The sequence below is a fragment of the Pteropus vampyrus genome, unplaced genomic scaffold, assembly GCF_000151845.1.
Source record: "Pteropus vampyrus isolate Shadow unplaced genomic scaffold, Pvam_2.0 Scaffold45, whole genome shotgun sequence".
NCBI lineage: Eukaryota > Metazoa > Chordata > Mammalia > Chiroptera > Pteropodidae > Pteropus > Pteropus vampyrus.
The window spans coordinates 1,507,912-1,530,250 of NW_011888826.1; the positions used below are offsets into that span (position 1 = coordinate 1,507,912).

Below are 22,339 nucleotides of genomic sequence, written 5' to 3' on the forward strand. Positions count from 1 at the left end.
AATGTATGATCTCGCGAGAATTAAGACTCCTAACTATTCAGTCTTAATTGTATTAACCAATGTTACCCCAATAAACTTAATTAACTATTCGGCCTTTCTGTGCCCAATGTAATTCATTCAGAGTTGATTCTTCCATGTGGGAAGGGAACAAAAATTATAAATTACAGGTATCAAAATATCAACAGGCTTCTGTATCTGGGAGTGATACTATGTTTAATTCATACATTTTTCTTAATGTTTTTCTATACTATCTTATTTTTTAACCATAAGACCATATTATTTTTAAAAGCATGAAAAAGATCGAACTATCTCCATTTTCTTAAATGGTAGATGGTTAATTTGGAATACAAGAGTTTAACAAAATAAAGGCTCCTGTGACTATAGCAGGACAGAAAGGAAGAAAGACAAGGGAGAAACTCAAAACAAAGACAAATAGGAGGAGTTTTAAGCTGTCCAAAAAATGAATATATCAAGCTAAAAAGACATCATTCACATTTGACCATAGAGAATAAAACATAAAAGCAGAATCGGCTTTTACTCATGCTCCATCAGAACGAGCAGAGAACACAACGAAGCAACAAACATAGATCTGACAGCGTGTTACTCAAAGACACTTGGCTTTGGAGGTAATGTCCCACGAGTATGAATACACGTCAGAGTGAGTCAATACAGGATGGCTGAAAGATTTATGTTATCCCACCAGTTCAATGCCCAGAATGGTAATAGAGATCAGCAAAGCAAAAGCTCCATTTCACACAGCCAAGTCTGTTCCTTCAGAAGCAAATGGCCACAAATACCAGGATTGTATCTTCAAGAGCCAGACTTACGTGCACCATTTATTCCCTTAACATTCACTTCAGTGTTGGAGTGGGGGGACAGGAAGGCAATAATCAATCCTTCTACAAGAACAAATTACTGACAATTTTTCTTCACTTGTTAACATTTATCAACCTCTCTCCACCTCTGCACTTCTAAAAAACTCCTATGTATCTTTCAAAAAACTCAAGCCTTCTCCTCTCTGAAGCTTTTCCTAAAACCCCCTATTCTTACCCTCTACCTCTTTTATATTACTTTTATTCTTGTACATTACTTATCATTGCATTGCATTGAAACTGTTTATTTACATATTCTGTCTTCACTAAACAATAAGCCCTTTGGTGTCAAGTTGTATCTTGGGCATTTGTGTTCCCTAATGATTAGCACAATGGGCTTGGATTATAAATGGGATTCAAGACTTGTTTGTGAATTAAACTGAAGTCTAGCAATAGAAGGAAACTGTCAGAAGACTATTTCTAGAATTTTTCATCTTTACTAAATAAGAATACAGAAAATGAAACACTCAAGTAGAAGAAAAAATACATTCAGTCTGGCTATAAAATACTTCAGAGTACTAATTAATACAACCTATGAAGATTTAAGACTTGATTATTTTATCTGGACAAGACTGAAATTTACCTCAGATAGATAGTTTGCTAGAAAAACTAATGGCAGAGCCAATACACTGAGGCAGAGAAGTACCACAGTTACCTATCTTAAGAGTAAACCTCTCAAAGGTCACAGAACAATTTTTAAATGAAATTGAATGTTACTTTTTATAAATAAGGATAATCAAAGCAAATCTAATACAAAGAGCAACACTTGGTCAACAGTTAGTTGACTGGCACTAATTATATCTAGCAATTCACACTTTTATTTCACTTTCCACTCTTTCAATGGAATTTACACTGAACTACACTTTTCAATGCCTTTAGTCATTTGTTCAACTTTGTTAGGCAGCTAGAGAAAACATGGGGTTTAATGCTTTCAACTGGTATTTTCAGCAAAGGAATCTGAATTCCTCTCTCGCATGACTTATGGTTCTCCTTTTCATGGTTTTCTCTCCTTTTAATGCCACTCTTAAGGTTCCTGAGAAAATGCACCAAGAAAAAAAAGAATGACAGAATGGCTAAGAACACAGCTTTGGAGCCACACAAATTTCACAGAAATTCCAGACCTATCACTTACTCACTGAGAAATTAATCTCCAAGTCTTTGTTTCCTCATAGATAAAATAAAAATAATAATAGCAGCTATTGAATTATCATAAAGATTAAATAAGGCAATGCATGAAAATCACTCAATAAATTATGACATTTATGATTCTTAATATCAAAGAAAGGTTAGCATGATAGTTAAGAGCATGAGTCATACTGCCTGAGTTTCAATTACAGCTCTGCTGCTTCCTGGCTATTTCAGCAAATTACTTAACCTCTTGTGGCCTAGCGCCCATTGCATGGAGTTCTTGGGAGATTAAATGCATAATACATTGAAAGCAATTAAAATAGTGCCTGACACAGAATAAACTGTCAATAAACATTAGCTATTACTATTATTAACTATGAATATCTGGAAAAGATTTCCTACACATCAAATTTTAAAATTTAAAATGTGACAAATGTTATGAATAAGCAATTTATAGGAAGACTATAAATAGCTGATAAAAATATTAAAATATTTTCAGCTTCACTCATTAACAGTATACAAATTTAAGAAAATGATTTCTTTTTTCACTTAATTTTTGTGACAATTGAAAGATTATATTAAATGCAAGTGAAAGAATGGGAAAACATGTACTTCCAAAATATAGTTGACAAAAATGTAAATTTGCATATCTCTGAAAGATGATTTGATATTAGCTATCAAAACTGTAAAAAAGTATATTCTTTAACTCAGCAATTCCATCTCTAGAACCATATCCAACAGAAATAGTCATCAAAGTGGGTAAATATATGTAAAAGAAACTAGAAGCACCCTATATGCCCAACAATAGAATATTGGTTAAATAAACCACTTTACTCAGCACAGCAGACTACAGCCATTAAAAAAACACACACTAAAGAACTACGCATATAAAAATGAAAATATATTCATTATATATCATTAAGAATAAAATATAGAACAGTATTTATCATGTGATGCCATTTTTATTTTTTAAATACAAAAGAGAATACACACCTGTTTATATATTTATTTCTACAAGCTTAGAAAAATCAGAAAGATGTTAGTTACATTTGGCAAATGTAATGATACTATTTAAATTTCTGCAATATATCTGTACTACTTTTTACTTTTGATTTGTTGTTGTTTATTTAAAGAAAGCTTGATAACAGATAATGGTTAAAAGCACAATCTGAAGCAGCTAACTTGGATTTGCATGTCTACCACCTACCTGCAACATGACATCTCTGCCTCAGATTCTCATCTGTAAAATGGGGAGAAGACCAACACTAACACTAATGCTATCAATATACTAACAATAACAATAATTGGCATGTTAATAGGGCTGTGGTATGCATTAAATGAGTTAACAAATGGAGAGCCTTAGAATGATGCATGGCACCATGTAAGCACTATATGAGATATGCTCACTATTATTACTCTTGGGCAGCATCCTTAAAAGACACTAGGTCAGCCAAGCCATCCCTCAGAAGCCCACTTAAATCCTAAAGCAACTAACAAAATTATCAACAGGCAATTGTTATAGCAAATACATTGGTTCTTGGTAACCAATTAACAATACTTTATTCTGTTACAATTGTCTGACAGACAAAAGACCTTGGATTCAGATACTAGCTCAGCTCGCTTCTTGTATTCAACTCCCTCATCTGTTCAAGGGAGAAAGCTGATTTAGATAATCTCCAAAATTCTAATATCCTAATAGAATAACTTCACTGTTCAAAATCATTATAGCTCTTTATAGCTGCCTCAGAAATACTGCTAGTATTCAAGTAAATCAGAATCTGAAATAAGAACTTCATATTACAATAATGGCTCATAAGAGAAAAACATCAATTAGGTTCTCTTGAAACACACTGCAATGAAAAGGGACTTCCTCTATCTGAATGTAATACAATTACATTTCCTTACAAGCATTCTATAACTCATGCATTTTCATTCATTTAAATGGGTTCCTCCCCTCCCAATAAATACAAATTAGTGATATTTTATTCTATCTTCACCAATATACCATAGTTTCATAACTATATGGAAAACAAGCAACTTTTCCCACCCACTAAAAGCCCCAAATATACTCCACAGTGAAAATGCCACACATAGACACACACACACACCACAAAAAAATACCACAAAACACTTACACGGAATGCTGCAAGGATGATTCGTGTCACCTTCTCTTTGACAGATTCTTGAAGGATATCGGACAGAACAGGAATGATATTATAGCGTCGCAGGTGTTCACACATTTGAGGACTGAATGCCAGGAGCCATATTGAAAAAATCATTTGATACTGGAGTTGAAAGCCACACTTGTTACTCAAAACTCCCATTATGCTGAAAAGGAACACACATTAAGAAAACATTAAATGTGACAGTGCAAAAAGAAGAAATAATTGATTATTCTTTTTGCACTAATGGAACACAATTATGTCCTCAGTTTCTTTTCTACCAGCAATAACAAGCAAGCTAGATCCCTACTCATAGGGGGCCATTTGCAGCACAGTTTCACTTAACCTTCTTTCCAAAAGACATGGGACTTCAGCAAGCAGCAGCAATTGCTGCAAGGAAGCAATGAGAAAGGGAACACGGACTTGCAATACAACAGAAGAAATGGTAAAAAAAATCTGACAGACATTATAGAAGCTAAAATCGACAGGACTTGGTGACACGATGGATGTACATCTTACTGAAGTCATATGTTACGTCAAGATATGGGTCTGGATGACCAAGAGGATCATTTACAGCTGTAAAAATATTCAGAAAACTCAGAGAAAAGAGGGGATGAGTTTGGAAAAAGCCATTATGAATCTAAACTTGACATACTAATCACTGAATTTGGGGGTTAGAACCTCAGAAGCTTCCGGTTCAACCTCCCATTTTACTGATAAGAAAACTGGGAAAGCTAAATGAAAATGATAGAGGTTACACCAAGGAAGAGCACTAAGAAAATGTCCCTGGGGATTGCCTACATTCACACAACAAAAGACAGAAACCATTGAAGTAGAACACTAAAAAATGACCAAAGGGAATAAGGGGAACTCAAAACCTACAGAATGTACAACACAAAGAATGAACCCTAATGTAAACTACGGACCTCAGTTAATAAGAACATGTCAATATTAGTTTATCAATTGGAACAGATGTAGCACGCTAATGCAAGATGTTAACAACAAGGAAAACTATGGAAGGGCAGGTATATGTGGGAACTCTCCGCGCTTTCAATTTTCAATAAACCTGAAACCACTCTAAAAAATAACTCTATTGATATAAATTTTAAATTTAATTTTATAATCTGTAATTACTTAGTGAAAGGTTGATATTTGTGCCATTTCTCCATTTTTGTGATTGTATATAGTTATAAATATGATGAATTGCCCTTAATTTTCTCATGCATGATTTCTCCCTTGAGTCTTTTCTACTTTGTGTTGTTATGCAAGACTTGTTTTTATGTAATATTGATGTCAGTATTTCAACAGCTGTAAAATCATGTAACTTTATCCCATTAGTATGCTGATACCTGGTTTCCTTTGCTCTCTGATTATTCCCATTATTAAGGTAAGCCTTCTACACTTCACTTTGCCATGCTGTGGCTGAGACTTTCAGCCACATTTCTGCTTTACCAGCTGGCTCTGCCAATAGGGGGTGCTAGAGGCTGACTGCAAGGATAGGGAAGAGGAACTTTCTCCTGTTGGCTTCCTGTTCCTGTTTAAGTATCACTTCTACATTTCTTCATCCTGGCAGCAACTATTCTTTCCTGTGGCAGCAGTTGACTTCATTTTGCAATTGCTCTGGGAGAACAAGCTCCACTGCTCACCCTCAGAGACACCAGCATCAGCTGTCTGGGTCTGAACCTACGAGGCCCTTCCTCTGAGCTGAGGGACATAAGTTCTGGATGAGCAGTACTCCCCTCTCTAAGATCAATACTGCAGCTTCTTGCAGCCCCTCCTTGAAGCATGTAAATTTAGTAATTGCAACTTCCTACCTTTGTTACCCAACTTTGGGGGTATTTACATTTCCTACCTTTCTGACACAGGAGAGTCCTTTTGTTTGTTTTCAGAAACCTAGTTAACAAATGTATACTTAGTTAATAGTTGTTCACATTAAACTATCTCTGTTAAAATAAACTTTTAATGACCAGGGGGGTGAAGGAGAGCTCAGGATAAATACACTGTTGCTGAAATGAAGACAGAAAGGTTTCAGAGGAAGGAGTACTCAACCATGATGAATGCTGCAGAAAAGTTTAAAAGAGTTTAAAATCTGTCTACGATATACATGATTCTATAAAGAGAGGAGTAAGTCTTTGAAATCCAAATATTAACCATAAGAAATACCCTAATGAAGCAAAATAAAGCTCCTATGTAAGTCCGAATACAGTGGAGCATGAAGGGTATACTAAGGAGATACGAAGGCCCAAGAAAAATCTAACTATAGTAATTTAACAAATATGTGTCGAGGATCTATGTGGCAGGTACAGTGCAAGGCATGGGGATATAATGGTGGGCAAAACAGATAATGCCCATGCTCTCAAGGAACTTAAGAGTCTAATGCTATAGGAGGGAAGGCTTCCCAGAGGATGTGGCCCTTGAGCTGAGACCTGAAGAACGAGCAGGCATTAATTACCATTTAGGTCTCTGCTACCACTCTCAAATTGGTGAGTTTAGTGTTATTGTTAGAGTCACTGAAAAAAAGTTATGAAATGACCCTATAGAATACTAAATGCTACCTTTGTTAGGTATTTAATACTATTTTTGAAACAAGATTGTAAATTTCTTAGAGGCAAGGACCATGTATGTTTCCTTGCATCTCCATAATACATAGCACAACATTGTGAAAAATACAAATAATCGTCAAATCCAAGTTTAGAAAGAAGGCTAAAGTCCATGAGGCCAAAATAACTAGTGTTCTATTTTGTTTTTTAATTAAAGTTTTTAAAAAGCTCAAGGTGATGCAGGGAGTAAGGAGAAAAAGCAACTAGTTTACTACTTGACTTGCCCATTTTTAGCTAGCTGCTTCTCTTCAACCCACGAGCACTTTATGCCTCATCATGCAACATCACTCAATAATGCAATGTTTTGATGTTTAAAAAAAATCTTACCTTCCATTTACACACTTCTTTATACTTGCAAAATATTTCAAATCTTGGGGTATATTTATGTTCATAAATGCCAGCTGAATTTGTGGAGGCGATTACCCAGCAAAAGCCCCTTTTAGCACCAGTATTTTAAAAAATCAGTGCTAATCATCAGACTTTCTGGTGAAGTCAACAATACACAAGACAATGCAAAGTATATTTTTGTTCTTATACAGCTATATAAACATTTGGAAATAGTGTTTGTCATTTATATTATAGGCTTTTTAACCACAAAAGAAAGAAAACTAGGCAGATAAAAATGTACTGGGGTTTTAAAAACATCAGTTCTCTTCTACTCCCCTCAAACAAGCTACACTTGAAATTTTTTTCTCCTCACATCATTCCCCTTGTGATTTGAGGAGTATCAGAAAAGAAAAATAAGAAGAAAACTTTCAATCCTAAACAAAAAAAAATGGAAAAGTAGAAAGTATATATTTTATTTCCTAAAAAAAAAATGAAAAGATTAAATGACTTTTCTAAATCTCTGTATTATCAATGAGTTAACATATTATTATTTATTTATCTGATCACTGCTAACCTTTTTAGTGGTCATTACCATATCAAAATATGTAGGTTGAACATGGAATATTCTAAATTGTATTTATCCCTGCTCTTATTGCTAAACTGAAAGGTTAATATTGCTTACTGTCCTCTCCAAAATACTGTGTGCCAGTAATTAGGACAGCAGCATTTGGTTAGCCTTGGTATACCATTAGAGTCTACTGAACCAAATTTTAGTTTCTGAGTTTATTTTTTGAGCAATTATAACTGTTTGTAGAAATTTGTTTCATGTCTTTTATTCTCACTTCAAAAAGAACAAAAAAAAAGTCTTCTTGTTTAATAGAATAAAATTCGATTTATTTTGCAATTATTATACAGGCCCATTACACCTAAGATATGTTATGGGATCTTAGCAATTTTATGTTATCTAGAACTTGGAGAATTACAGTATTTATCATCCTAGATATTATTTCATCATTATTCATTCATTATTCTGAACTATGCTTAAAAAATATTTAAAGATTAAAATTATAAGAAAATTAGAGAATGGAATTACTTAGGAAGATAATATAACAATGAAATAAATAATTATTCTTTTTTACTGTATTGCCCAAAATATTGCATCATTTTTTTAAGAAGGTAAAAAGTCTGGAAACACCATCTCTGTAGGCTATCTTTATTCACATCATCATCCTCTGACCGCTGTCCCTAGAAAGGTCTGCCTGCAAAGCTGGCCCTTGGTTGGCTTCTAGGAACTTGACTGGAAACAGTTCCCTACACTGACACAAAACTTTCCCTAAATAATACAGGTGGCTCACTATACCTAAACTGTTTGCACAACGTTTATGCTGAACACCTGCTTTCCTTCTGGAGTCTGGCATTTTGCTAAGCAGAGGGTGCCTACCTGACAAATCTCCAATATAAACTGTGGGGGCAGAGTCCCTAGTGGGTTTCCTGGGCAGAAACCTCACACAAATATTGTTGCATTTTCATTGCTGGGGGAAGAGTGTGCTATGCGACCCCTCGTGGAAGAAAGAGCACACAAGGAAGCTTCACATGGATGCCTCCAGACTCAGTCGGTGACTCTATCCCTTGTGATCCAGCTGTGTATCCTTACCCAGTCTCTGTAATAAATCGTAGCCGTGAGAACAACTAAATGCTAAGTCTCTGAGTTCTTCTGTTGAGTCTCCCAGCACAGTGTGAACACAGCTGAGAATTCAGAACTTATTTTCTGCCTATAATGACAATTATCTGTGAAAGGCATTTCACAATTATTAGATGAATAAGAAGTTGAAAGCAAAGAGACAGCATTCCAATTTCTAACAACAGTGACGAAATTGGTCACATAAGTGAAATCTCAAACTGAGTCTTCAGATGACTGTATTGTAAATTCATTTTTTCAAACTCAAGAATCAATGAGTGAGCAATATATTTCAAAGGAAAAAAGGAAATATGGTGTTCTCACCTAGTTAGCTACTAAACATAAAAGACTTTAAAAAACATTTTGCAATAAGAACCTGGACCATTCCGTTTTGCTAAAAAGACATGCAATGGTTTCTTTCATCTTTTATGTTTATGCACTTAAATTCACTTACTACAAAAAGGTATGCTATGTAAAAAATTCTTTTTAAAATTTCTAATTATTGTTTTTCACTATCTCTTTATTCTTAATTCTAGCAATTATTCATAAAATGATGAAATATATATTTTGCAAAGAATCTAGATGGTAAATTGTGATGACCATTTTTCCTGACATACTGAGGGTTAAAATAAGTACAGACTGAAATTTTTCATGTTAATATAACTAATTTATTGAGTAGATGGTTACTGAGTAGCTCATGACAATTCAAATGCAATTAATTCCTAAGAACAGCCATTTGCAGAAATAACCCACTCTAAGAAACTGCATGCAAATATCGGCTGAGAAGATCTAGGGTATCTGGTATGTTTGGCAGGTATATCCCTACACTGAGATGGACGCATCAGCCTACTAGTACCTGATGACACAGCATCAGGACCGTTCATTCAACTCTTCCTGCTCCATAGCCTTGCTCACCAAGCAAACTTCTAGTTTAATGAACTAGCTTCCTGCATAGATTTTTCCAACAGAGAAACAATTTCTTCATTAACTGAAAAGACTATCTGTTTAAGCGCAGTGAGATCTCTCACTAAGAATAAATAAATTGGCTTTCTGGTAGTAAAGGGGATTTCATTTGTGTGTTTTGAGGTTTTCTGGGTTCTTTGTAAAAATACATTTGTTAAACTTGAGAAGGCAGCTCCTCAAAGTTTCTGGATCTGCAAATGAGAATCCCACAAAGAATGGACTAATTATATAGCATTAAAAAGAACGGCTTATATTCACATTCTTTTCTGTTTAAGATCTTTTCTAACTGATTTTTGCCTGCATGTGCCACAAGATACTTTTATAAATGTTTTTCTATTCTGAATATCTGGAATTTGCTCTATCACGATAATAGCCCAGACCAAGCAAGAGAAAGGGGAAACATTCCGTCTGGTAGTTATGAGTTATTGATTTCTATGAAAGCATAATCCACGGTTAAACAGATATAAAAAAATTCAAATACTTCTTTTGGATGGTTAATAGCATTAATTTCTTTGCAAATGTCAAGGAGAGATGCTTTTACATGATATTCTACATTAAAAGTAAAAGGGTACTCACCAGTTTACCCCATCTGCTTCTACCCAGGCAAAGCGGTACTCATTGACCCGGAGCATCAGCTGCAGACACCCAGCAACACACTGCACATACTGAGAGCTCTATGCAAGAAGAAGTACAAGGTTAAAAATTGGAAAGCATTGCAAGTCATAAGATGATGCATATATGAAAAGAGTTTATCATCAGGACATCCGAAAGTCCAATATTTTTTTCAAAAGTCAATCCTTATTTTTGCTTTTCTCTCTGCCTCTTAGAAGTAATAAAGCTTATTTTCTTTGCCAAATTAAACCTACACGGGTCTAAGCTACTTAACACACATAGTTAGGGAAAAGAAGGAACAAAGTACTTATGTCTTTGATATGGTTTGATAATTACCTTGCAATGTTTTACTTCCCCTGAATAAAGGCACTATATAGAGAATATTGCTCTTCAAAATTGTAGAAATATCAAATAAAAATAATAAAGTTAAGAAAATAAAAGTATATGCTTTGAGATAGCCCCATATTTAAATGATCTTGGGCAAGTTACTGAATCTTTCCAATACGCTATTTCTTCATTTTTCATGATGATGACATTCCAAGCACCCTGAAAGGGTATTGTTAGAAGTAAGTAAAAGTAATTCATTTAGCATACAGCTAGATATTTCATAGAAACCGAATGGGAACCTTAAAAAAAAACTATACAGCATATAAAAAAAGTCTAATTAAACACTTGAAAAAAAATCAATGATTTTAAAAACTATCAGTTCAAAAGCACTGTCTTAAAGAAATTGTGGTTAAATCTGAAACTTGAAATAAGTAGGAATAATATTCCTAGGAAGTTGCAGGCTCTTCCATTTTAACAAAGCTGGTAGTAACGAGTGGCCTGGGCGCCTCTTTAAATATTTACCACAACCTTTACATCTTTAAGAAATGGAGAGACAAGACTAAATTTCAGACTCTAGCCTTAAAGAACACGCTAATTTAAAAAAAGAAGGAAAGAAAAGGAGAGAATTGTGAATGTTCTGTAAAGTCACAAAACCTAATATGATGCCACTAAGCTCTGTGTTTCAGTTTAAACAAAGTTTGTTAAAAGTTAATACTTCAAAGAAATTCTAGGCATTCAAATACAAAAACACAATAATAAAAGTACATTTGGTGGAATAATCAAAAGTTATCAAGAAAAGGTTATCTTAGATTTTAATATAGTTGCTCAAAAGCTCAATATATCCAATAATATAATTTACCTGAAAACTCAAAACATTAGCAGAAATTAATGACAAAAAAATAATGAATTTTCAGCTCTCAAACAATCTTCCATAATGGGAAAAAAAATGTGTATTTTTCAATTAAGTCAGCAGGTAGTAAACCTCCATGAAAGTGAATTCCATCTTTCTTGTTTGGAGAGACAGACTAAGCAAGGTTTCTACACAACATCAATAAAAAGGCAACAGTAGGGCACTCTTTCCTCTTGCATTTATCAACAATTTCCTCTTAACACAAAAATTTCTTGATTCACTGTAAGTCTTTTCTATGTCCGTTTACTATACGCTATATTGAAATACATGACACATTTCAAATACAGTCTCTTCGTTGTTATTTATAGCTTCAAGCTTCACATTATAAATGAGCATATAAAAGATGCTGGTTCTAAAACTGTATTCTCTCCTATTACACACTGTGAGGCAGTCCAAATACTATCTCAGAAATTACTTTCAAAGTATCTAATGAAGGCAACACTGGCAAATGACTGAATTATTGCCTTCAATTAAACAAAGTAAATTGTATAATTTCTTTATCTTTCACTTACATTGTCTTATTAGCCTCATGTATAAATTATTCAATATTTTCTGAGAAAATAATCAGCCTTTGAACAATCCAACCAATCACCGTCTCTAATCCTACACGAAGATAATTCAATACAGCTGCAGAAAATCGCATAAGCATGCAAAGCCATCAAGCAATTCTAGTCTATTCTGCCGGTCCAAGTCACTGGCACATATTCACCACTATCCTCCGTCCTACTCTTCCCTTACTCTCAGCAGTAAGAGAAAAAATAGAAACCATCAGTAAGAGATTCACTCAGTTACCAACCTCTCATTCCCCAAACTGAATTTCATTTACAGCCATTCTTTCCCCCTCTCTCTCACCTAGGAGAGACAGGTAGATTTCCTCCTGTCCAAGACCACAGCCCCAGCAAGGTCTATATCCGATTCTTTCCCATAATGCTCCATCAGTCAGACCCCTCTCATGTATCTTCAATCTCTTCATTTGATTGGTTTCCTCTCCTCAGCCTCTAAATATACTCAGTCCTTACCCATCTTTAAATTACCCTTAAACCTGTACTCTCTACATCTTTCTTCCTCTCAATACATAAAGGTTTGCTTGAAAGAATTGTCACCAAATGTTATTGATTTCTCATATCTTATTACCTCACTTAACCTGGAAAATACTAGGATCATCAGTGACCTTAATTTGCCAGTTCCAACAACTACTTTCACCTGAGAACTAGGCCTCTCTCTCCAACTACTTACTGCAATGCTCTTTCCCCATGCTCCTCTCCATTTGAATTGACTCACCTGCTGCCGGTCTTAAATTAAAATGTTAACTCCTCTACCATAAAAGAAAGGCAATAGTAAAGCATAATGGTTCAGAACAAAGGCTCTGGAACCAGCCTGCCACACTCTGCCACTTTACAAGCTATGTAACCCTGCATGAACTTCCTACCTTTAAAATGGGGATAACAGGACAAATCCCCTGAGATGTAGGGATAATTTTATTATTTAACATATAAAAGAGTTTTCAGTAGTATCTGTCATATAATATTCAACAAATGTTTGCTGCTGCATCCACGATTGTATTCTGATTTCTCCATATTCACTTTCATGGTGCCACGTATAAATCTCTATTCTTGCCCTGTGTGGGGGGGTGGGGGGGGCGTGGGAGGGGGTGCATCAGTCATCCTTATTAGGCCAGAGAGCAAAAGCAGTCTTTTTAAATCTCAGCACTTAAGCATAGTCCCTGGTAAATAACAGCACTTTAAAAATGTTTGTTTGGAAATGAATAATTAAAAATTCATTGCACTCCATCTTATTTTTTTCTATTTTGCCATTTGATTTTAGACGGAAAAAAAACAGAACCCAAAATTTCAAAATGTATTTTCTCCAAATGAAGTCATTTTTGTTTTCTACCTAGCAAGATACTGTTCTTTTTAAAAAAAGATCCTAAATTCCATATTATCATTTCCCATAAACTGATTTCCATAATACTGTTCAATGCAAACACTAAAAGCGATCTCTCCTTGCTGTATATAGTCTTCTTTTTCCTAGAATTTCCTGTTCTATTCATAGGCATTATGACATTTGAAAACTATTCTTTGAAACAGCTATAATTGCTCACAGAAAATCCTGAAATCTCACAAGATTTCAAAGACAAACTGAACAAGAACTAAAAGGCAGAAAATAGTCTTACAGCACAGTATCAAGAACCACCAAACTGATAAGGTAGTATTTGAGGTGATCAAATTCTGCCCCTTCCAAACAGAAATGTTGCAAGAAACAATCAAATAAGGAAGAGCATCTGTGTGCCTTCCATGAGAGCCTCTTCTTCCTCAGGTGGCCTCTCCCTGAGTCTCCTGGAACTCCCAAGGAGGAGCCTTTATGATTAGCTTCTGGATATTATAAACCAGAAGTTCAACTTGACGAGTTGCATGGAACCTTATTAATATTTGTGTACTTAATTTTTATTGACCTGAATTTTACATGAGATGCTCTGTACATAGTTATCATAAAATATCCAATCAGTATAGAACAGCATAAAATAAGAAATCACTCTTACCACCTCTCACTCTTGAGATATAACCACAATTAGACTTCCGTGTAACTGTAGAGATTTTTGGAGTTATATGTACTTTTTTTTTTTTTAAATACAAATAAGGTTATACTCCTGCACACTCTCAAAAGATCCATGCAAGGACTGTAGTAAAATAATTGAAGTGTGTAATAACTTGTCTAATGCTCTCCTCCCCAGAATACACGGCAACCTTATGAAGGCAGATGATTATGCTCATCTCGTTCAGTGTTATGCTTTCAGTACTGTGCACTGTACCTAGTAGCACTCAATAAATATTTCTGGAATGAATGAAAAAAATATAAACTTCATATCTTATACTAATTCCAAATGAATGCGGCTCTAATAGATATGGTTCAATTATTAAAAGTTTGATCAAAAATTTTATTCTGATAATATTCAATACTGTAGAAATATATACAATATAGCCCTATTATCCTATTTCTTTTTGAAGCCAAAACGAGTTTGTTTGGTAATTATGAACCTTATATAATCAACTAGTTGGGGTTTCTTTTATTACTATTTAAGTTATTTGAGAACTAATACAAATTGCTAATCAGTTTTAGTTAGACCTTACGTCATCTTATTTTACTAGAAAATATTTATGATAAAAGAATTCAGTTAGCCAGATAATAGTTTCCATTTAAATTGCTAAAGTAATTCATTTATCCAATGATGAAAAACTACCTGTATTTAGACTGGCCTAACAAAAATATATACACACAAAAAAGATGTTTCAGAGACTCACTGTACTATTTCCCAAATACTATTTCTTTGAATGTCATTCGACCATAGTTCTCTGATGTAAACTTTTTATTTTTTCAATAATCAAAATGAATCTTTTAACCCCTGCAACTAACCATAAAACTACCGAAAAAGAAAAAAGAACTTTTTATAAAAACAATTTATTAACATGTATATATTTTTCAGAGTACTTTCAATCAAAAAATTGAAATTAAAAGTTAAAGGGAAATAATATGACACCCACTTTTTTAGATGAGGAACCCAAGGCTTAAAAAGGAGATATAATTTGTTGAATAAAAGCAGTGAGTTAATCTTAGGTCAGCACTAGGAGTCCACTCTCTTTATGCTTGAGTTAGAGCTTTGTGCTGTGCCAGACATTCTGTGCTGAGAACTGGCCACTGCAGCAAATCTTGGCGGTAGAGAAAAACTATGTTTACTTCTCAACACCTTGAAGAGAATATCATTTGGATAAATTTTCCAATGTTGGTGAAAATGCAAACTCTCCTATATTGTGGGGGAATAATCACATCATAGGGAAACTAGCAACTGACAGAATTCACCCTTCTGGTGAATATGGTCTCAGAGATCTATACGCTGCAGATTTACAAAGTAGGCAACAAAAGATAAACATAAAAACTTCAGTGATACTGTACCAAAATAAAACTAATGTTATAAAAATGTATACAAATTTTCAATATTCCTCTCCATAATGCTGGGACTTAAGAACAAACTAAATGAGAAAGAGTAAAGATAATATTCATCTGAATTCTGGAATCGTGGGCACTTGAAAAAACCAGTCTGCATCTACCCATAGAAAATAAAAACACACAGTACAGTGCTATCAGTGAAGCACCAAGTTGAACTTTTCAAACACTTAATTGACTAAAATAAATTCCAGAAGCTAGTTTTACATGAAACAGAGGACTGCTAATTAACAGTCTCTAAAGTACTTAATTTTTCAAGACTACTAAAGGAATCCTTTCTTGTAGAACAAAAAAGTGAGTGTGCATACATGAATGTCTGATTTTTGCTCCTATCATTCAGCTTTAAAAAATAACACAATATCAAGTGTTAGTAGGAAATCTGAACAACTGGAATTCTCATACTTTGTTCATGGAGCTATAAATTGGTTTTGGAAAACAGATTGGCAATATCTACTAAATTTACATATAACTCAGAAATTCTATTCTAGAATTAAGTGCTCCAGACCTAAGTGATTACGTCCATCAAAAGGCATGTACAAGAATGTTTATAGCAAGATTATTCACAATTGCTAAAAACTAGAAGTAACTCCAATATCCATCAATAAGAGAATTATTATATAGAAATAAAAAGAATATTCATTTACTAGATTACTATATAGCAATAAAAAGAATGAATTATGCTAAATGTAATGTGAATGGATTTCATTGACACAATACTGGGCAAGAGAATTCAGACATAAAGGAATTCATACTATATATGATTCCACTTATATGGAGTTCAAGACCAGGGAAAACTAATCTATAGTAACAGATGCCATAATAACGATAACTTTTATGGGAGTCGAAGTAAAGGATTGAGTAGGAGGCCACATGATGTATAAATTCATTCAGCTGAACATTTAAAACGTGTGCATTTTACTTTATATAAATTATGGCATTAAAAAAAAGACTGAGGAAAGGAAGAGAGGGAAAGAGGAAGAGGTTTTGCCAAACTGTCTTTGGCAAATCACTTAAACTCTTCAAAATTATTTTCTCATCAATAAAGAAAAATAATACCAGCTCTACCAAATTATAAAAAAAGAGCTGCTACTCAAATCAGTTTCTATATAACACAAAACAATAGTAAAGTATACTGTTATTATTATTATTATTACCTTATATTCAGGAACTAAAATACATATATGTATGCCCCAGAATTCCTTTGAAGTTGGCTTATTAAGAAAGATACTCTAGTCAACACTCAAATAATACCTAATTAAATTAACACCTAAATTAACTTAAGATAATTTAGTTAGACTTGTCTTATTACAAACTTTACTATTAATTTACAAATTTACAAATCTCCTTCAAGTATTGCTTTCAATCTATTTACTCAGTCATGTAAGCAATTATATGACTACTGGGATTGCTTATTAAGAGGAAAAATTATTGTAGCTTAAGAAAATTATTTGCTTAATAAATTCTTGCTTTGTATACAGCTTCCAAGAACACATCTAATGTATTAGATTACATCATTATTATTATTATTATTATTATTGGTGCTATATTTTGAAAATCATATGTAAAAGGAAGTCTTATACTAAAATTCCTTACCATTTAATTTTCTTTTGCATTGTCTGAATAAACCTCCAAGCAATTCTTCCAAAAATCTGATCAGAAAAAAAAAAACTCAAAAGTTCTTATCTTTCCTCCTTTTCTTAACATTCATTCTGTGCATCTATTTTAATAATCCCCAACATTTAAGAGAAGAAGATAAAAGGCAATTGAACAATGAAAATCACCCAAGAATTGCTTTAGGTAAATAACAATGCACTTTTTCACTTGTACAAAGATATTTAATTAATTATGAATAACCTTAAGTCCTCACAAACTACACTTACCAGCTAGAGCAGACAACAGAGAGCAGGTCTGAAATATATAAACTACTGATGCAGCCCACTCATTTCCACTACTTGTGCAGCACTTTTGACGTACTTATCAACAAAGTAGTAAAAAACTAAATCACTAAAGTACTCCACCTCTTCTGAAAACTGAGAAGTGCCACATCAGCATAGCATTAAAGTAAAAACAAAGCCAAAGCGGTAAAACTAACCTCATATTAACAAGGATATTAGAACTGTCACAGAAACAATTTAAAGAATTTGACCAAAAGCCAAAAAAGTTATGTTTTTTCCTCTCATTCTAAAATGCCATTATTACGTGCTAAAACATGAATGAATCTTGAAAACATTATGCTAAGTGAAAGATACCATTCACAGACAACCACATATTGTATCATTCATTCACATGAAATGGCCAGAAGAGACAGAAAATAGATTAGTGGTTGCCAGAGGCTGGGAGCCAGGAGCAAGTTAGGGGGTCAACTGTTAACGTGTACAGGGTTTCTTTTTGAGGTGTTGAAAATGTTATAAAATTAGATTTTGGTAATGGTTGCGTAATTCCGTAAATACTCTAAAACTCTAAAATCTACTGCACTACAAATAGATATTTTATGGTTTGTAAACTATATTTCAATAAAGCTATAAAAAAAAAAACCTAAATAAAACTGAAAATTTACTTCCTCGCTCATACTTGCCAATTTCCGAGCGCTCCAACAGCCACATGTGGCTAGTGGCTACTATCATGGAAAGTACAGATATACAGAACATTTCCATCATCACGGAAAGTTCTATGGGACAGAACTGCTTCAGAATATTAAAAAGCAAGATAAAATAAGCCAACAGAGAGGGTGGCAACTTAATCAAGTTACTTTACTATCAGCAAAACAATGTTCATCTGGTAGTAACTGATGCTAGACTAGGTCTAAAACAAAAATAGCCAGAGAACAGGACACAGTCCAATATGGGAGCTAAGAGTCACCCTGTTCCCCTACACAAATGTATAAATGAAGTTGGGCAGAGGAAAAAGAAAACAGGAACAAACAAAAAAAATCTCAGATTTTTTATAAATCCTCCAAATTTGTGAGAGATCACAGTATTTCTGTTGTTGTCAGGGTATCAGCACAACGAGCAACTTCCAAGGCTTTGCAGCTTCCTCAGAAGAACAGAAGATTGATTATTCACATTTGAGAGCCAGTAAAGAACTAAACAGACAGCTTAAGGTAAGTACGTATGATCTGATGTCATTTATTATTTTCACATTTAGGCAAAGACAATATAATGCATTTTAAAGAAATTTCATTTATGTAATGTTGTTTAAATAAAAATGTAATGTTCTGCTCAGAACTGATGATGATGTTTCCAAGGCCATTTTAAAAGTTAAGACTGTTGGATCATATTTATTTCGCATTTCGCAGTGTGAAACTTATATTTGTTTTATACTGACATCAAGTGGCAATATCATGTAATGCAGCTCACCAAACTGCTTTTCTTTGCCCTCTGAAAACCTTAAAGGATTTTAAGATATAATATCAATATTTTCAAAAGTCTAAGGAGGCTGTAAGACTTGGGAATGCCTAAAGATCCAACTCCAGCTCAGTTACCTCGAAAGTAATTCTCTCAGTAAGTAATTCATTTCTGTGAGGGTTTTGCCACTCATTAGCTAAATGACCTGGGGCAAGCTGGTGTGCCTTTCTGTGCAGCCTCCATACCCATAAAGCATGGCTTATAGTAAGAACTCTGACAGAGGGCATGTAAATATTCAAGGAGATGTAAATGTAAAATGAATAATACAGTGTCAGGTACATAGTAAGAGTTTAAAGAGTATTAGCTACCATTCAGATTCTCCTATTAAAACACAAATATCAAAGGAAGGCTAACACCCTACTCTCAACTTACTGAAGCTGATAGCCATTTGAAAAAGTAAGAACTTTCAGTAAGAGACAGAGTATGTTCACATTTGAAGGGCACTAAAGGGAAGAATGTGGGAAATGGTACGCCATCTTTTCCTTACTCACAATTACCCCAATGCTAATTCCATTTGGAATGTATGTGTGTGAGGCTACTGGAGAAATCACTTTGACTAATGCACTGCCAATTCAATTAATCAGTTTTATTTTTCTAATACACTGAATGGAAAAGAGCAAATTAAGAATGTTCTGTCACCAGCGCTTGTGACTCATTATGTAAGCTTTAATAACTTACACTTTTAACAATCACTCAAATTTGTTCATAAGACATATGATTCTAAAAACACCTTTTGAAAAATCTACGAATAAGTCTTATACACGAACTAAACAATTTTTCAAAGTTTCGAGCTGGTAGCAATTCAAGTCATATAAAATAAAGATTCCCAATTTAAACATCTGCTTATGGTTGAATATCTAGACTTCTAACCAACCACCTCCTTTTCCCACCCTGGCCCCAAGGTTGCTCATCTAGTTCCACACTTTGTTCTGATCCATTTCAAAAAAGCCACTGGCCATTTTCCAGCCTAACACACTATTTGTCAAATCCTCCACCCAGGCCCAAAGAGAAGCCCCACTGTAGGCTTTGAAAAGGGGTTCAGTCCACTGTCATCTATTGTCTCAGAGAATACATACAGGTTATGTTCTATGCAAAATATGTAAGTACTGGTAATTAATATGGACATTAAATGACTTCTACAGAGCTGCATTTAGGTCTATCATAGGCAGGTTGTAGACTCTATCCTCTAAAGATGCTTTCCAGTTTCCCAACAAATGAGATATTCCCACCAAATGAAGCTAGACACATCTCGCCTACATTTCTAACGTTTTCCCCATTTTCCTCAACCAGCTCTAATCATGCCAACTATTACTTATCCAAACATTGCCAATCTTTGAGCTGTTCTGAGTACAAAGAAGTTAAACCATTCTCAAATAGAGAAGACAACTATGATCAAGAAAGGAACTTGGGGAGACGTGATTAGTTTTTAACCTTTAAGCTTTTGGCTTTACAAAAAATGTGGGGAGAGACTGGCCAAAAAACGGATGGGTTGGGGGGCTGTTTCTGGCCACCATGTAGCCGTGCATAAAGTCTTCAGCAACATAGTACCAGTAACAAGTTTTAGTGCCATCAGATAATTGAACTGTTTTCAACTGCCTGACTCAGTGTTCACATATTGGTCAGACATTAGTTTATTGGACAAATGAAGCTTGAAGAGAGTAACTTTATGATGATTCCCTCCAGTTGTATATCTGAATTCACACTTTTGCTTTGATTCTCAGATCTGAGATAAAATGGCCTAAAAAGAAGAGCAATAAGGAAGCACAAGTCTCATATCTACCAACACAAAAGTGATCACTATAGACCATAAATATTTGATATAGTTTTTATAATATCATTAACCTAACAGGAGGTGGTATCAAATGCATGGATTTACATCTGGGGAACTAATAACCATATTCAAAATTTTAAATGTCTGTGACTCAAAATAACTTATATTCAGGATGTGAGGAGGCCAGCGAATTAAGAAGGAATGTACTTACATCACTTGAAGAGACTGTTCCTGTTTCAACAGCGACACCGCTACCACGCAGTTTCTATTACAAAATAAATAACTTATTACTTAGTTTTGTTTTTATTTTTATTCTAATTTATTAGTGTATGAAAGGGAGCTAAGCAAATTTTATAATTTTTTTCCTATTCCTACTTAATGGAGTATCGTCAACTAATAAAAAGCATGGGAATGATATAAAATATTCTAAATATCATTACAGTCTTCCAGATATCTTAATCAATAAATTATTTTAAATAGAACAATAATAAACCAAATACCAAGCTCCAGCTAAATTTCATAAGCGAAGCTGGTGCAAATTTCTAAGTCTCAGATTTACTTACTGAATTATATCTCTAGTAAGACAACTGTCTTAAGCTGAACTATCTACGTTATATTCTGTGGCAAAGCTTTTGAAATAGGTGCCTGATGATTGGAAGATACTACACAAACCTTAATATTTGGTTATCCACAGCAATGCTAACAAGTTACAATGAAAATCAAAATCTCACATGTTATATAGAAATGACAAAAGAAATTTTAAGGTAGAAAGTCAAAGGCTGAATATGCAAGAGAAAAGTGATGATGAATTTCTGAAAGGAAATTTTTATTTTGATTTATTCAATAATTATTATCTACTAAGTGTCAGGCACGAGCCCCCATGACCCAAGTAAAATGCTTAAACTACCCAAAAATGGCTCCTAAATGTCACTATAAGTCAAAGAACAAAATATCCAAATTGCAACTAATTTGGACTTTTGAAAGTTTATTTCTATTAGAATCATGAAATTGTGGTCCTTTTCATGAAGGAGAAAACACTTATGATAGAGAAAAAGAAACTTTCTAGATATAGCACTATCACATGACATTAAGCGAAGTAGCAAATAAAATCCTAAATAATCCTATGATTCATTCTTTAAACAAGAAGTCTATAATTTAATTCTGGGAAAAGGCTATGGAAAAAGTGTCTGTCTACAGCAAGATAGACAGTGCAATCTGGAGCCTAGCAGAAGCAATGACCAGACTCTAAGAAGCAAAGCCAGACTGGGCCTGGGCACCCTGGGCATCCTGTAGCAGAAGGACTTGCAAAGCAGAAATGCCATACCATAACTAAACAAAGCCAAAGCCTCAGTGATAAAAGAGTGTGCTAGAAAGATACAGAAAAAGTCTTTAAGAGCATTTATCTAATGCCAAGAAGCTCAATTCTAATTCAATATCTAGAAAATTGTTCTAGATATTGAAGTATTTGCTTCCACTAGTGACAATAGAAATATTTCCCCCATTGCTCATCGAGGTTACAACCACAGTTAATCATTCCAAAAATGACAAATAATCTGTGAGACACAATATAAGTATTATTCCTATGA

The 22,339-nt window shown here is 34.0% G+C and overlaps 1 protein-coding gene across 6 annotated transcripts in view; it reads right to left on the reverse strand.

Annotated features, from left to right (window-relative positions):
- The window catches only part of ATP6V1H (ATPase H+ transporting V1 subunit H), a 124,643-nt gene that overhangs the window by 81,159 nt on the left and 21,145 nt on the right, over positions 1 to 22,339 (reverse strand). For 4 of the 6 annotated variants that reach the window (XM_011359158.2, XM_023530040.1, XM_011359154.2 and 1 more), the window contains exons 7-9: positions 20,965 to 21,018; positions 10,307 to 10,404; positions 4,136 to 4,328 (exon numbers count right to left, since the gene is read on the reverse strand). In XM_011359158.2, coding sequence (XP_011357460.1) covers positions 4,136 to 4,328; positions 10,307 to 10,404; positions 20,965 to 21,018 — 345 coding nt within the window. The remainder of the gene's footprint in view (positions 1 to 4,135; positions 4,329 to 10,306; positions 10,405 to 20,964; positions 21,019 to 22,339) is intronic. The other 2 variants (XM_011359156.2, XM_011359157.2) reach the window with 1 other exon arrangement.